The sequence below is a fragment of the Anabrus simplex genome, chromosome 13 (genome assembly GCF_040414725.1).
Source record: "Anabrus simplex isolate iqAnaSimp1 chromosome 13, ASM4041472v1, whole genome shotgun sequence".
NCBI classification, from domain to species: domain Eukaryota; kingdom Metazoa; phylum Arthropoda; class Insecta; order Orthoptera; family Tettigoniidae; genus Anabrus; species Anabrus simplex.
Genome location: NC_090277.1, coordinates 37,601,814 through 37,619,114, shown reverse-complemented (window position 1 = coordinate 37,619,114; position 17,301 = coordinate 37,601,814). Strand labels below are relative to the sequence as shown.

The window sequence follows — 17,301 nt, the reverse complement described above, 5'->3', positions numbered from 1 at the left end:
CGTTGTCTAGCGGTAGGGCGCTCCACAGTTACTGCCGGATTTGACCTTTCTCCACGCCGACGCCACACTCGTCTGCGGTGACTATCACTGACAGAACAGAAGCGTGACTCATCGGAGAACACGACATTCCGCCATTCCCTCATCCAAGTCGCTCTAGCCCGGCACCATGCCAGGCATGCACGTCTACGCTGTGGAGTCAATGGTAGTCTTCTGAGTGGACGCCGGGAGTGCAGGCCTCCTTCAACCAATCGACGGGAAATTGTTCTGGTCGATATTGGAACAGCCAGGGTGTCTTGCACATGCTGAAGAATGGCGGTTGACGTGGCGTGCGGGGCTGCCACCGCTTGGCGGCGGATGCGCCGATCCTCGCGTGCTGACGTCTCTCGGGCTGCGCCTGGACCCCTCGCACGTGCCACATGTCCCTGCGCCAACCATCTTTGCCACAGGCGCTGCACTGTGGACACATCCCTATGGGTATCGGCTGCGATTTGACGAAGCGACCAACCTGCCCTTCTCAGCCCGATCACCATACCCCTCGTAAAGTCGTCTGTCTGCTGGAAATGCCTCCGTTGATGGCGGCCTGGCATTCTTAGCTATACACGTGTCCTGTGGCACACGACAATACGTTCTACAATGACTGTCGGCTGAGAAATCACGGTACGAAGTGGGCCATTCGCCAACGCCGTGTCCCATTTATCGTTCGCTACGTGCGCAGCACAGCGGCGCATTTCAGATCATGAGCATACCTCAGTGACGTCAGTCTACCCTGCAATTGGCATAAAGTTCTGACCACTCCTTCTTGGTGTTGCATTTGCTCTGTCAGTCAGTGTATACAGAAAGGGACTACCAACGAACATCATGCTAGGAAACCATCAACTAGGAAGTGAGGAAAGCTTTACATACCTCAGCTGTGGAATATCTCAAGATATACTATACACACAAAAGAGGTGGCAAATACAGTGCAGAAGAGCTCTCACTTTTACCAGCAACTACGACACTCCTGTGGGATCCTAAAGTTCCATTTAAACAAAAGCAGGTGATGTTCAATCAGTACTTCATACCAGTTTTAACCTATGGTATTGAAACCTGCACCCGCACTAAGCAAGACTCATCAAGGTTGCTGGCATCTGAGATGAAGTTTCATAGGTCCACAATTCAAAAAACCAAACTGGACAAGTTAAGGAATGATGTAGTTAGGAAGGAAGCTGGGATTGGTACAGCATTGTTAGATCAGGTCAGCATGACCAGATTGAAGTTGTTTGGGCACCTACTGAGGATAGAGCCAAGAAGGACAGCATATGTTAACTTGGAGAGATATGTAGCAGGAAAACAGATGGTAGGAAGACCAAGAACCCAGTGGAACTGTAAAATGATGATGATGATGATTAAGCTTTATACAGAGGAAGTACTGGGAGTCACAGTAATTATTTATTTAATTATATTTCTGATTTCCCTTAAAGACCAAGGAATTAACTCCACAATTTGTTGTGGGGATGAAAAGAGACAAATGGTATCCCACCCAATACAGTCACGTATACTCTGTACACTTCCAAAAGTAAGTGCACGTATCAAGTGACCAGGAGCAATCACTGCCAAATGCTGTCCCAAAGATGTTTCACTTTCCCTCGCATTTGCAGATAAAAAATTTGTGTTCCCACCTGCAAGAAAACTTGAATAAAACCCACCAGTGGCAACTGATGAGTGACATACTGCTAAACAATTTAAGTATGTAAAGTAATATAAATAGATTTTGAACATAGTATACCCATCTTATTGTCATCTACATTATACAGCGGTTTGCCCTCCGGATCAATAATTGCATTTATACTTACATAATTTCAAATTATTTATCCCTAATCCCCTGCTACTCCTATTTATTGTGCAATAAAAAACTGTAGTGGTCTGGGTGACATTCTTTTAAAATTATATTATTTTTAACCTTAAAATTACCAAACCAATGACCAAAACAATAGAAATAAAACCAGCATTTGGTGCAGGTTACAAGAAATATAAAACAGCTGAAGTCATGGTACAGCAAACAAAGGGGAACAGCAGGAAATTCTTAAATCAACATGAAACCATTGAAGGTCTTCACAAGAAGCTTAATGATTCAGGTCACAAAGTTTTGGGTAGCTATTTTCAAGAGGTGATCCAAGATCTCATCAGTATCCCTACTGTTACCTCAGGAAGTTTCTCACACCACCATATTCTCAAAATATTTGTCACTGGGCAATATCTGTTGATGGCAGTCCAGATTTTACAGACCGAGCTTGATAGCTGCAGTCGCTTAAGGGCGACCAGTATCCAGTAATCGGGAGATAGTGGGGTCGAGTCCCACTATCAGCAGCCCTGAAGATGGTTTTCCATGGTTTCCCCTTTTCACACCAGGCAAATGCCGGGACTGTACCTGAATTAAGGCCACGGCCAATTCCTTCCACTTCCTAGGCCTTTCCTATCCCATCATCGCCATAAGACCTATCTGTGTCAGTGCGACATAAAGCAAATAGCAGATTTTACAGACAGGAGTATTGAAAAAAAAATTAGGGCTACATCAGAACAAATCCTTGAAACTCTTATGTTTAATTAAATGGCTATTAAGAAGGACTTGGTGTGGGACAATAAGCAGTTTTGTGGCTATGTTGACTTAGGTCAGGGATATTTAGACACCAAAGGAATATGAAGTGGCCAAGGAGGCCTTAGACTTTAAGGAGGCAACACTGAAGAGGAACTGGAAAATACCAGTGAGAGGAGTGCCCAAAGAAGTGAAGTAAAATTTGGTGAAACAGTATTTGAGAAAACTGCATGATGCAGGTACAAAAATCATACATAGTCAACAGTTGTGATGGGATTGGGACTAATCACCTTAGGAATGAAGTTTATTGGACTACACACCCAGTATTGTTTTCCCCATCCAGCAGACTCTGAGCAAAATGGGTTTGCTTTCCTTGATGCTGTCCACATTATAAAATTTGCAAGGTATCTGCCAGCAGAAAATCAGGTTCCACAGATGGTTGTGCTCCAGACCAAGAAAATATAACGGAAGTGAAATATCTGGAATAACTTTTAAATCTGCAGGAAGTACAAGGCCTGCACACTGGTAATAGATTAAGGAGAAAAATTCAGAATGGGTGCGACAGAAGATGAACACTTCTTTAGCTGCATACACCTTCAGTAATTCTGTGGGTAATGACCTTACATTTTGCAGAGCTCTGGGGGATGAAAAGATTAAATACGTAAGACCAGGTCGTTCTTCTTCCCATCATGAGGTGAACAGTCAATGGGTATAGAGAAATATTTTTCGAGACATATTTTCCTATCTTCTAGACAATTGTCTTTTCAATTCCTTTGTATCATATTGTTCTTTCTCGCAGTCAAAACGCAGGAAACCCTACTACACAGACTTCCATAACAATAGCAACACTATTAGTTGCATCTTTCTGAAAGAACGGCGGCTGAAAATTCCCACAAAGTAGGCGAACCAAGAAGAAAGCACAGACAAGTGCCATCAGAGGAAATAAGAAAACCAAAACTGGCCCTGAGTACCAAGATGGGATGAAAAGATTACATACGTAAGACCAGGTCATTGTTCTTCTTCCCATCATGAGGTGAACAGTCAATGGGTATAGAGAAATATTTTTTGAGACATATTTTCCTATCTTCTAGACAATTGTCTTTTCGATTCCTTTGTATCATATTGTTCTTTCTCACAGTCAAAACGCAGGAAACCCTACTACACAGACTTCCATAACAATAGCAACGCTATTAGTTGCATCTTTCTGAAAGAACGGCGGCTGAAAATTCCCACAAAGTAGGCGAACCATGTCACGCTTAACCCATAGTAATGATGTAACATTATTTATGTAAATTAATAAAAAGCATAATGCATTGAAAAGGTGGACCTCAAGAAACATTCTTTTAGAAAGGTATAAGTTCTCAATATGGTCTTAACGGTGAGATTTATAACATGTAACAGTTACTTGCGACTGTGCAGCTGCCTGATTATAAGGTCAGGGGACGACCCTCACCTAGTGCAACCACTCTTATGCTAAAGCTATGCATTGAAAAAAAATCCCTCTAAGTGATGTTTTGTGCAATCAAAACAGAAGACAAGGAGTGAGAAAAGAAGTGCAAAATTCCACTACATCTCCCTGATTGTCTTGAAATCTGTCATACAAAAACACATCACTTAAGGTGAGTACATCTGCTCATTCAACTCCTGACAAAATTTCAGGTTAATAACTTGTATAGTTCTCTTTTTGCAATCTATTTTCCCTTGTGTTGCACAAACAGCTTCTCCACTGAATTTTAATCTGGGTCAGTATGACAAGCAGGAGTATTTAAATGAGAGTCCACCAGGTCAACGTACATATCTTGCCGCACTTATCATTCGGCCCTTCATGTCCATAAATTTGATTTCCAACTGTTGCATTGATATCGTCCACTAGCACTATCCTATCCTTGGTGTTGACACTGACTATGATGTTACTCAATGCTTCATAACACTTGTCAACTTCATCCTCATCTGCACCCTCGTATGGTGAGTACACTGAGACAAATCTCATCCTAATTCCCTCAACTGCAAAATCTACCCACATCATTTGCTCCACACCCTGCCCTTCCCTTTTTTAACAGCCATCAAATATACTTTATAACCTCCAACCCTTTCCTTGTTTTCTCTCCTTACCCAAATAGAATTAAGGCCAAACACATCCAGGCGCATCCTTTTTGCAGACTCAGTCCATTCTACTTTCTTCCATAAGCCATATTAATATAGATAGCTCCATATCAATTTCCATTTCATTTGCCAAGTTGTTTCCAAGGATTCCCTCACTTATCAAATGGGAGTAAGACTCCGCTACTCCCACAGGTCCGAGGCTTGCTTAAAACATTTTGAGCATGCTTATAATTCCAATGTTCCAACAAGGTAGGATTCCAACTTACTGATGAATAGAAGTTATATTGCTGCCTGGATGCGTAACTCTCAAGATGCTGGACTGGACTCAGTACTGAGGATGACCTGGTGGTGTTTACACATCGTTCTAGGCTGTTTAGCTTTTTTATTTTGGGGACATATTTAAGGCATTCTTTATGTAACATAACACTACGGGGTACCTACAATTGGAAGGACACTAATTTCACAAATTCCCCAACCGCAACTTCCAGGAATGCCATCAGCATTACCAACAAGCCGTGATTCTCCTGAGCGAGCCATAGGTTTTTCAAGCAGAGGAGTTAAAATAATCATCATCTCCCTCCCAAAGCTTGCACCCAACTTCGTTTTCTATTGGCTTCCACAACTGTTGGATGTTATGGTTGTTATTCATGAACAAAAAAACACAAAAACTCGACAGAATGGTTCCAAGTTAGGTAAATGTAGTTCTCACCTAGGAGTTGGTTGTGTGAATTTTTAAATCAAAAGGTAAACAAATTCATAAATACATTTGTGTTATCAATAAGTGAAGTAGAAAATAAACTGAGTGGAACCAGAGGAAATACAACATGAGGAATTGAACTAAGACAAATAAAAACTTCAAAAAAAAGAAATCACACAAAAATTTCCCTCCATGACCACACAGGCCCATTATATAACAAACTGGAAAAATCAACTGTCAAAGTTGACAGTCAACATCATAAAATATGTTCAGTCAAGAGAAAAAAGGAGCAAAAACGTACCATTAGAAAACTCCCTTAACACATTTCAATATAACCCACAGTCAATGGGAAAAGTAGCAATAAATCTGTTGATGCCAAAGAAGATTATATTGAATGATCAATACTGCAATAGTGGATTCAATCCCCCCATCTCATGATTTTAGGCGAAAAGGACCAGACCAGTCACCATCAGTAATTTTGTCATGAACAGTAACCTAAATGTCACTGTCAGTATTTTTACAAAATGAAGAACACGGAGTCCATGGAATTGAATGGATTCCGAATCAGCACTTAGTTTCAAGTAATGATATCTCAAACTTGCTGGGAATCTTACCAGAGCCCTTCAGGTAAGATGAAGGCACTCATTCTCTAAAGCATAGGGCCTGCTCAGTAATTAGTATTAAATAATTGGGCTCTAATCTTTAAACTATCCATGGGGAAATATCATTAATACAAGGTTCTAATGTAAAAAACTACACACTATTTGCATTAACAGTGAATGGCATCCACCATGCCATCACCACTCATCTTATGATTATTTACATCTACAACATACAGCATACCTACCAGTCTACCACACAGATGTGTCGTGCATTGAAACATCTGACAAAGTGCCTTGTAAAAGTTGGTGAGTTTATGCCTCTTGTTATGCAATGAACATTATTCCAGATGAAATAATTCACTCATAATTTTTAGATCTCGAAACAAGTTCAACATCAATTACATTCTAATCACTATAAAGTAATAGGGAATGATACTTACAAAGGATGTACTTGCAATGCCTTCAAGCCAGACAGGTTCCTCCTTGATCTCTATTTTCTGGTCCATTTCACACAGCAACAGAAGTAATTATACGAAAGGGAGCCAAAAGTTACTTCCAAAACTTTTTACTGCAAAAAAGAAAGATACAGGTAATATATATATATTATTACTATTTTAATAATCATTAGGGTCATAATTCATACACCAACCAAGTTAGCCTGTAGCTCTCCATTATTATCAGTATCTTTATCAAAGCCATACAGCCTCTAGTCTTCCAGGGATATCAAATCATAGGGACAAGTCTTTTATTTCAAACATTACACAAGCACTTGCAGGGACTGAAGCATGGGTACCTTGGTGAGAAGCCAGTGGCCACTTGAGTATCAGTGGCTCCATAGGTCTCTAGACTGGTTTGATACCGATCTCCATGTCACCACATCCTGTGCTATCCTCCAGGTCTCTAGAAAATTTTGATAAAAATCTGCATAATGCACTATCCTGTGCTTATCTACCCTTTTCTACAGAATTATTACATCCTATATCTATTCAGATCTCTACAATTTCCCTACTGGTACAAAATTCCTACCATATACACTTACTTTTGAAATCAGCTCAACATGTATACCGTGAATTTCTCCTAACGTCTACTTTTGCTAAAGCTTTCTTCTGTTACCAACCTTATTCACAATCTTCTCATTTGTGACCTGAACTATCCATCTGACTTGCAACACATATGAGTAACATCACAATTCAGACGTTTCTATTCTTTTCTTTTGTGTCAGCTGTTATCCACTTTTCACAATGATACCATGATAATGCTATTGGCTTTACATCCCACTAACTACTTTTACTGTTTTTGGAGATGTCAAAGTGCCAGAATTTAATCCCAGAGGAGTTCTTTTACATTCCAGTACATCTACGGGCACAAGGCTCAGGTATTTGAGCACCATCAAATACCACTGGACTGAGACACGATCCAACCTGCCAAGTTGGGGTCAGAAGGCCTACACCTCAGCTGTCTGAGCCACTCAGCCCAGCTATTTGGTACTGTGAACGCTCTGCAATTATATTTCTAAAAATTCTTCATAATACGGGCATCTGTATATGAGTTGAACACTGGTTTTCTGCTATTACTACAGTGAAACTCTTCAATATGTGGATGATATGGAATCTAAGAGGAATGAGAAGCATTTGCAGGACTTTATCCTGGTTGGGATTAGCAGTTACGAATATATTCTTCAAGCTTAACACTATTCACTGTTGCACATGGGCAGGTAGGGGCAGCAGATCCTTAACTATATAATAACAAACACTGAATTCAGGAAATCTGTTCACAACAGCTTTTCTAGAATTTTTCGATGATATGGAGCACTGTCTGATCCATGGTGAACTAAGTAAATCTAGGCTCTAGGAGAAAGTGAAATCTGTATGCAGAATAATAAGGGTAGACAACCTCCAGGACGAGGAAATTGGGCAGAAGAACAAGGATATGATTAGCAAAAAGTTCCAAACAATGGACGGTAAGATGGTTCAGGATATAGAAAGAGGACGGGTAGTATACAGGAATGCTGTAGGAGAAATCGGAAGAGAATCCCTAGGAACAATTGTATGTGAAGATGGGAAAAAGCGAATGTTTTGATGAAATGATGAAGTGAGTGTAGCTTGTAAAAGTAAAAAGAAGGCGTATCAGAAAATGTTTCAAACAAAGACTGATACAGATAGGGAAATGTACATAGATGACTTGGAGTGAAACAAATAGGTGCTGGATCGAAGATGTCATAGGAAGATTTTGGTAAAAATTTGGAAAGGCTAGACAATAATAAAGAACCTTACAAAGGTTGGGAAAATGGAAATGAATGATGTTTTGAGTAAGTCAGGTGAACTCACAACAGATCCCAGGGAATCACTGGACAGGTGGAAGGAATATTTTGAAAATCTTCTCAACATAGAAGGAAATCTTCCTGGTGATGTCACCAACAAACAAGCTTCTAGAGAGAAGGAAAATGATGTTGGTAAATTTACACGTGCAGAAGTGGAGAGGGTGGATGAAAACGAATGTGGTTCCAGACCATAGAGGTGCTGTCAGGATCAGATTTTCAGTATGTACCAGATAAATGAAAAATGCTACGAGATGAACAGAGAGTTATGTTTACTTTCATATATTTAGAGGAGGCATATGACAGAGTATGGAGGGAAATGATGTTCACCATACTGGGGCACTATGGCATTAAGGGTAGATTATTAAAAGCTATCAAATGCATTTATGTTGACAATTGAGCTGGTCGAATAGGTTCTTGGTTCAAGGTACTTACAAGGATAAGACAAGGCTGTAATGTTTCACCTTTTTTCATAGTTTACATTGGTCATCCACTGAAATATCCCAAGTGACAGCAAGGGATTCAGTTAGGTGAAAATGTAGTAAGCAATTTGTCCTATGCCGACAACTTCATCTTAATTATTGTCTGCTGAAAGCATGCATTCTAATATCTTGGAATTTGAAAATAGGTGCAATGAGTACGGTATGTAAGCTAGACTTCCCAAGACTAAATTGATGTCAGTAAGTAAGAAATCCAAGCGAATTCAATGTCAGATTGGGGATACAAAGCTGGAACTGGTAGATAATTTCAAATATTTAGGAAGTGTATTCTATTAACACAATAGCATAGTGAGATTGAATCAAGATGCAGCGAAGCTAATACAGTGAGCTGTCAGTTGCGATAAACAGTATTCTGTAAGAAAGATATATGCTAATGGACGAAACTATCTTTACACTGGTCTGTTTTCAGACCAACTTTGCTTTACGGGAGTGAAAGCTGGGTGGACTCAGGATATCTTATTAATAAGTTAGAAGACATGAAAATTACTGAGACTGATTGCTGGTACACAAGGGTGGGAACAATGGCAGAAGGGTACTCTGAGTAAGGAAATAAAAGATAAGTTAGAAATTATTTTGATGAAGCTTTATGCAAAAACCAGCTTTGGTTGAGGTGTCATGTAAGGCAAATTGAGGAGAATGGGTTATTTAAGAGAATAATAGACCCTCTTATGGAGGGTATGGGAAGTAGGAGAACAAGACAACAATGGTTAGACTCAGTTTCTAACTTTTAAAGGTAAGGGATATAGTACTAAATGTGGCCCCAGAAGTAGTCATGAATAGAGAATTGTGGTGGTGATTAGTAAATTCACTGACGCTTACAGTCTGATGGCTGAACAGACCATAATGAAGATGTAAGTATATATGCACATATGTATAAATGTATTTATATTTAATATTGTTGTCAGACAGTAGGTGTGATTATTTCAATCCGAGGAGTCTCTTGATGTCATTGTTTATGGCTATCATGCCCATTTTCAAAAAGAAAGCTACAAAGGTAAGCCAAAGTATGCATAGCACAGAAGCAAAGGAACAGAGTCACTGCACTTATATATACACTAGTTAGTAATCCCATCAGTATGTAACACATAGATGTATCATTTGGTAGAATCGAACCATGGAGCAATAACAGTTTGAAAATGGGTGTCTGTGACAAGCAGTTGCAGAAGGAGGTCTGCTTTTAAAGGAAAGGCATGGACTAGGTCTACATTCATATGGGAATTAAGTGTAAATATAGGTAGAAAGTTATGTCTGCCTAGAAAGTACAGAAATAATGCAAATTTCCAAGAGGTTAGAATGACTGCAAGAAAGAGCGGAGATGCTGTGCATCAACATAACATCCATACACATAACAAACTGCACAACAACAGACATATGGCAAAGAGTAAGTGGGAAATGCATTAATAAATGGCTCAACGAGAGAGGTAAGTTTTCTTACCGGAAAAACTCTTTATGCTGTGACAAGTGCTTTAATAACTTTTGTAAAGAATTATAAAAGTAGCACATTACTGATAAATACTGAGCCCCTTGCCCTTGTGCAAAAACAAATTGGGGAAGCTCACTTTTCTGAATTATACTTTCTAGCAACAAAATTTACTCAATGCCACTTAATATATAAGTAATAATAATAACAACGTAAACGTTTCCACCTTTTCAATACTAAAATATATTCACAAAATTATAAATTACATGGTACTAGTTTCGACCCATTTTCTTAGGATTTCACCAAAAGTGATCTTTGCTCCAATACGGCTGATGATGACCCCTAGATGGGTCGAAACTAGTACCATGTAATTTATAATTTGGTGAATATATTTTAGTATTGAAAAGGTGGAAACGTTTACGTTGTTATTATTATTACTTATATATTATTCTCAGTTCAATACGGACCAAAAACATGAAATTCATAACCATTAATCAATGCCACTTGCATACTCTTTGATGTATCCTACATATGAATAAACTTGACATCTATTTCTTGCATCAGAAACATTGAGATGTATCTGAAATGTAGGTGAATGAAATATCTTTGTCTCAGCAGTAAACTTTGCCCCTTGAGTTACAGCTTGTTCCGGGATTCTCTAGGAGATATATCTCCATATGTGCATGAACAAACTGGAGCTCCATCCTACTGAATGGAGATAAATCTCAGAGCTTGAGACTGCCCAGTAGGTGACTCTCAGTGATAGACATCAGGCTCAAAACCTGATGGTGGTTTTACAACAGGTAATAAATGTGTTAAGCATGAAGAGATTCTCTTGAACATAATTACAAAGATGTCTAAAGCTTTCATACAGAAAACGTGGATATCACAACATCCAGAAGCCAGTACATGAAAAATGAGATGGAGCTCTTAAAAATAAGGAGAAATATCTACTTTTTGGCATAACGTAGATAACACCAGATTGCAAAATGTTGTGGTTTAGTAAAAGATATAAGTATTGGCCAGAATGCTTTGGCAAGTAGTTACAGAAATTAGGTCACAAGCAAAAGCTTGGATGCTAATTTCCAACAACTAGACAAGTATTAGAAAATAAGACTGAGTGGCAAGCAAGATCTGCATTCAATACCACTATAGCAGCAGTTGATTGAACTGCCCATAAGGGTGAGTGCAGTAAGCCCTGCCTATCATAAAAGGTGACTAAAAGGGGCCCTCAGATCTCTTAACTGGGGAGCGACAATCAGTGACCATGGGGCCTTAGTTGAGTCTGGTACTGTTTTTATGCTCTATCCTATCCAATCTCGTTCAGTCAACTGTTGTTCCATTTGAGACCTGGGGAGTATTTTCACACAATTCTAGGCCCTAACTTTTCGTTTGCTGGTGCCTTCATTCTGGTGGTGGTAGCAATTGTTGTTTGAGGAGGAAATACAACATAACAACCATCCTCTCTTAACTCTATTCTGAAGAAAAAAAGAAAGAAGTCCAACAATTAGAAAAACGAATGGAAGGGTCACCAAGTAACTTAAAATGGGGTACTAGGAAAACTAATTCTGTTGGGGTCACAAAGTACAGCAGTTAACTAAAGGAAGTCATCTAGCAAAGATGAACATGAAAAGCATGGCACAGCTAAGGACCTTGTGGTAGCAACCCCAAACTGAGAGCCCCTGGGTTACATCAGGCAGGAGATAATTTGATGCCATGTAGGCATTTCTAAATTCTGTTTGACTCCACCAGTTCCTCGCTTACAAAACATGCCTACATTTTTTCAAGGTTGTGCCGCACCAAGTTTCCCTTGGTGGCGCACTCCTCTGTATGTAATACATTCTTTGACCGCTATCGACTTTTTGGTCGATCTATTCCCAGGACGTGACGTATACGACTCGTTTTCTCCTTGACAGAGCGCACTTCCGGCCATCAGCCGAAGTGCCCTCTTAGTGGAGTCTTGTGCTCGCCTTCTTTGAAACAAGTTCGCATGACGGTTGTAGCCATCATGGCGGCCGATGTAATAATGTGCATCTTGAGATACGAGATCTTTTACCTGTGTCGTCTGCTTTTCCTGCAGTGAATTTATCTGCTTGAATGCCCGACTCTTAATGTGAGTCACTGTTTTGTGACTACCTAAAGTTCTGAGCAACGCCTGACTATTAAGGTAACCTTTTTTTGGCTTGCTATGGTTGCGTGGGCATATTAGTCGTATACATTTTACTGTTAATTTTGCATTTCACCTTACTCTTAGTTTCCATTGTATTTGTGTGTTCTTTTTGTGTCACGTAAACCTGCAAGGACGGAGGATGGTTTTGGTCGGTTTTATGTATGTGATCTGAAGTTTGAGACCTACCGCCTTTTATTTATTCGTCGATTTCTCTCATGGCCGAGCTATTGATGCGTGACGTTGTGTTTTGACGCTATGACTGGTATTCATGTTCGTCCGTGGCGAGGCGATATGAATACGTTTGTAGGCGTGATGTTTACGATGATGTTACTGTGATTTAAGTGGGGATATGCCTTGCCATGATGCGGCAAACCTTTGTTATATTACGCGTCTTGTATTGAGCTCATGAGTCCATGAAAGCACGTCTTGCTATGCGGATCTCTCTGTGTTCGTTATGTGTCTGGACAAAACTGATTATTCTACCTGTATACATTTCTGTTGGGTCTCTATGGTGTGTGTGTGTACGTGTGGTTGTGCTGTATGCCTGCCTGATTAACAGCATTCTCCTCTCCTTACAGTGTTATTTTTTAAAGTTTTATTTACATTCTCTTATTTTCATTCCTCGGGCTATTTGATGGCCTAATTTTGTATTTGCGTCTGTTGCTTTCATTTGAATGAGTCTTCTTTCATTGTTAGCATTGTTTACTCGCCTCGTAACTATGGCAGCCATGTTTATTCTTTTTCTGGGATGCTGTGCTTTTTCAAATGGGGGATTGTTGCGTGATGGATCTCTTCTCTGGGATGTTGGTCCATATTCATGGAGATGTGTGAGATGTTACGTGAATGTTTTTATTTGATGTGCATGTAAGTTCTTTCGATGTATGTTCACTGTTATTAGTTCATTGCGAGGACGAATGTGTCATACGTCGCGTGTATGAAATTACGTGGAGGAAGTAAATCGTACGTTACAAGTTTTGTGATTGTAAGAGGCTTGTGTAGATGTTTGATATGTTTTCAATCTGCCTCTTGATATGATTGGATGAATAACCTACACGATAAGTTTCTACGCATATCTCCGTGCGTAATGTTTCAACCTTGATTTTTTTTCTGATTGCCTTATCTTGCTTTATTTTCATTAATAAACCCCCATGTATTTGACCCGCTCTTTCATTTATCGGGAAGGGTTCTGGGTTCTTTCCGTCTCCCGCTCCTCCCTTTAGTCTAATTTGGTTCGAGTCCAGCTCCAGACTGTTTGTCTGTTCCAGCCCGTCCACGGCCTTGTCTCATGAGGTAAGTTGGTAAGTATTCACGGAATTGTTGGTGTGTGTTTGCGTGCGTGTATGCGTATGTATGTGTGCGCGTATGTACGTATGCGTGTCTTCGGTAGCAGAGTGTGTGTTGGGCTTGTGTGAATGAGTGTGTGCTGCGGTGTGTGGGTGCAGATGGTAGCAGAGCGTGGTTCGTGGCTGGAAAGTTTCACCGAGGGGCTGATTCTCGGTGGAACAGAGCTGGATTCTTTTAAAATTAAGTCCTCCTTTTTGTGTTTATACTGTGCCATGAATAATATATATTAATTGATGCTATTTCACAGCATACTTCCGTTAAATCTTGTGTATAACTTTGGTTGTGATTTTGTCATTGTTGACTGTTGCTCTTGCATTATTTATCATATCTGTAAACAATGGAGAACATACAAGACAATGCGTGTGAAAATCTTCCCAGTGTTGATATGCAAAATAATTCAGGCACGTCTATGGAAGGTAATTCCGTTCATTCAAACTCTGATCACAACAATGAGAGTATTGCTGTAAACAATTGCCCTAATGAGTTTATCTCTAGCATGGATGTTCATACTGTAAATCGCATTCCTCAGCCTATCGTGAGTGGGCCATCTCAATGTCATCCTGCGCTTGATGTTATTCGAAAATGGAATTTGAAATTTTCCGGCGAGGAAAAAGGTTTCTCCGTAATCGAATTCTTAGAGAGAGTCGAAGACGTCGCTGCGTGTGCTTCTATGTCCCTAGACCTGTTTGTCCCTGTCATCCCCGGTATGTTAAAGGGGCGTGCAAGTAAATGGTTCCGATTAAATAAATTTAAAGTCAAATGTTGGTCCGATTTCTCAAAAGAACTTAAAATTAGGTTTGGTCTATCAGACATGAATTTTGTTCTTAAACAAGAGATCCTACGGAGAACCCAAGGTCCTAACGAACTAATTGATGAATATGCGACTGGTATCCTTACCTTGTTTAACCGTCTTGATGTTGACATTCATGAGACTGAAATATTTGATACATTTTACCGTAATTTGGCTCCTAACTATAAACTCTTCATAAAGAGATCTGAGGTAAATTGTGTGGATGATATAATCAATCTAGGGCGTGAATACGAGTCTGCTCTTCAACTGAATCACTTGTACCAACCCCCTCCTCCGCCCGATACCTGTTCTTTCCCTGATACCGCCTGTCGCTCTGTGTCTAAATCGGTCTCCTTTGCCCAACCGCTCTCTCCTGCGTCGTGCACTGATCGTTCTGATTACCGGTCAAAACCTCCTCACTCTTCAAATAAGATGGCAGGTGCTCTTCAAAATCAAAACGTACCCCGTAGAAGGGGGACCGACTCCATTAAATGCTGGAATTGTGGGAAAGGTCTTCATGCAGTGTAACTCGAGACCCCCCGTAAAATGCTGTCAGTGTGGCCTAGTTGGCGTATTTCGTGATATCTGTCCTCGATGCAATGGAAACCAGGGAAACGGATCCCGCACCCACGAGTAGGCCCGTCGTTGGTGCCCCAAACCTCTTCAAATCGCAAAGTTTGTGGTCTTCCCTTTGCGTCTCCTTGGGCTAAAATTATTTCCGGCTCGCGCTCGCTATATGCCCTACTGGATACCGGATCCTCGAGCTCTTTCGTAAATCAGTCTGTGGTAGAAGGCATGGCTTTGAAACATCTTCGAGATAGTGAATGTTCCGCAACTTACGTGTCTGCCAATGGCCTTCGTATGTGTTCGTATCCATTTCAAAATTCACAATTTTTCCTGGGACTGGAATTTTAACGTTGTTCCCGATTTGACTGTTCCCCTCATGCTTGGATCTGATTTCATGTTAGCCAACGGGTTATCTATCGATTTTATCAGGTGTTCATTTGCCTTTCGCTTTCAATCAAATGAAAACTTCCACTTTGAGGTTCCTTCTGGTAATAAGCCGTTATGCCTTGTATCAAACGGCGTTCCCCTTATCGATCCATCTGATCTTTCCAATGACCAAGGTACTTACTGCCAAATTAGGGTGCGCCAAAGAATTTTCGTACTGCATCGAACTGAAAGATGTACTCCCGTTAGACACCCTCCTTTTAGTTGCTCCCCTCCCAAGCTCGCTGCAATGAGAATGTATCAATGAACTGCTAGAGAAAGGTGTTATTGGCCCATCAAAGTCTTCTTTTAGTAGCCCCGCCTTTCTGATCCCCAAAAAGGATGGTCAATCTCGTCTTGTGATTGACTATCGATCTTTAAATCGCAGTGTTGTATTCGACAGTTTTCCTCTCCCAACCATCGAGTCTGCCCTGCAATCTTTCGGGAAGGCCCAGTTCTACTGTGTTTTCGACTTCAATTCTGCCTATTTCCAGATTCCTCTCGACCCTAGTTGCCGAGAATTTACGGCTTTTGCCACCCCTTTTGGCTTATATCAATTTAATAAGGTCCCTACGGGCATTTCAGTAGGCGGCCAAGCGCTGAGTCGCATTCTTGACTCCGTCTTCGGTGATTTAAAGTTGTCTTGTTTATTCTCGTATTTAGACGACGTCGTGATTTTTTTCTGACACATTTGAGGAACATGTCGCTCATCTTCGCGAATTTTTCACTAGGTCGAAGAGGCACGGATTCACTGTCAATCCTAAGAAGGCATCTTTGTGTTCTAGAAGGATAACATTTTTAGGACATACCGTTTCCGGCTCCGGCATATCTGTTAATCCTGAGAGAGTGAAATGCATTCGTGAATTTCCCAGGCCAAAGAACCTACGAGCTGTCCGTAGATTTCTTGGCATGATTGGATTTTATTCTAGATTCATCCCCAACATTTCTGAAATCTCAGCCCCCTGAACTCGTGGAAAAAGAAAAATGTTCGTTTCTTCTGGAGCGATGCTCAAGAGCAAGCTTTTTGCCAACTTAAAGATGCCCTCTGTCAAGCTCCCGTATTGCACAACCCTGACTTTAACGGGGAATTTGTCCTTCAGTGTGACGCTAGTGATATTGCTGTCTCTGCTGTATTGAACCAAAGACTGGAGAACGATCATCTTGCCCCCATTGCTTATTTCAGTAAGAAATTGCTCGACTCTCAAACCAGGTACTCCACGTACGAGAAAGAATGTCTGGCTGTTGTCCTTGGTGTCGAGAAATTTCAGTCGTACCTCGAACACCGACATTTCTGGATTCATACTGATAACCAAGCACTATCTTGGATGGCTGCCAATGTCAAAAGGTTAGGGAGGACTGCTCGTTGGATTCTCCGACTGTCGTCTTACAATTTCACTGTTGTTCATGTAAGGGATAAAGATAACATTGTTGCCGATTGTTTATCGCGCATCTTTGAAGGTGGTGAGACTACTGACTGCGAGATCGGGTGCAGCCCCGATAATCATCTTCCTGTCTGCATCCTTCAGAACTACCCTTTTAGTTTTTCCGAATTGTCTGAATTCCAGAAGAAAGACGATGAATGTATCCGTCTAGCCGATAGACTTTCGAAGAAGGAACAAGGTTGGGAATCCTTTGAAATAAAGAAGGGCCTTCTGTGTCACAAAGGTCTTCACAACCGTACATCAAAGATTTTCGTCCCCCAGAATCTGAGACCCATGATCCTAAATTATTATCACGATTCTCATTTAGGCACTCATCTCGGTCAGTTAAAAACCTTTCATAAAATTTCTCGGAAT

General features: G+C 40.6%; 1 protein-coding gene across 2 annotated transcripts in view; it reads right to left on the bottom strand.

Moving 5' to 3' along the window:
* LOC137502948 (gastrula zinc finger protein XlCGF46.1-like) overlaps positions 1 to 17,301 on the bottom strand; it is an 88,012-nt gene that overhangs the window by 54,132 nt on the left and 16,579 nt on the right. For both annotated transcript variants that reach the window (XR_011018943.1, XM_068230189.1), the window contains exon 2: positions 6,415 to 6,542. Coding sequence is in view for 1 of the 2 variants with exons in the window: in XM_068230189.1 (XP_068086290.1) it covers positions 6,415 to 6,480 (66 nt within the window). In the remaining variant the exon portion in view is untranslated. The remainder of the gene's footprint in view (positions 1 to 6,414; positions 6,543 to 17,301) is intronic.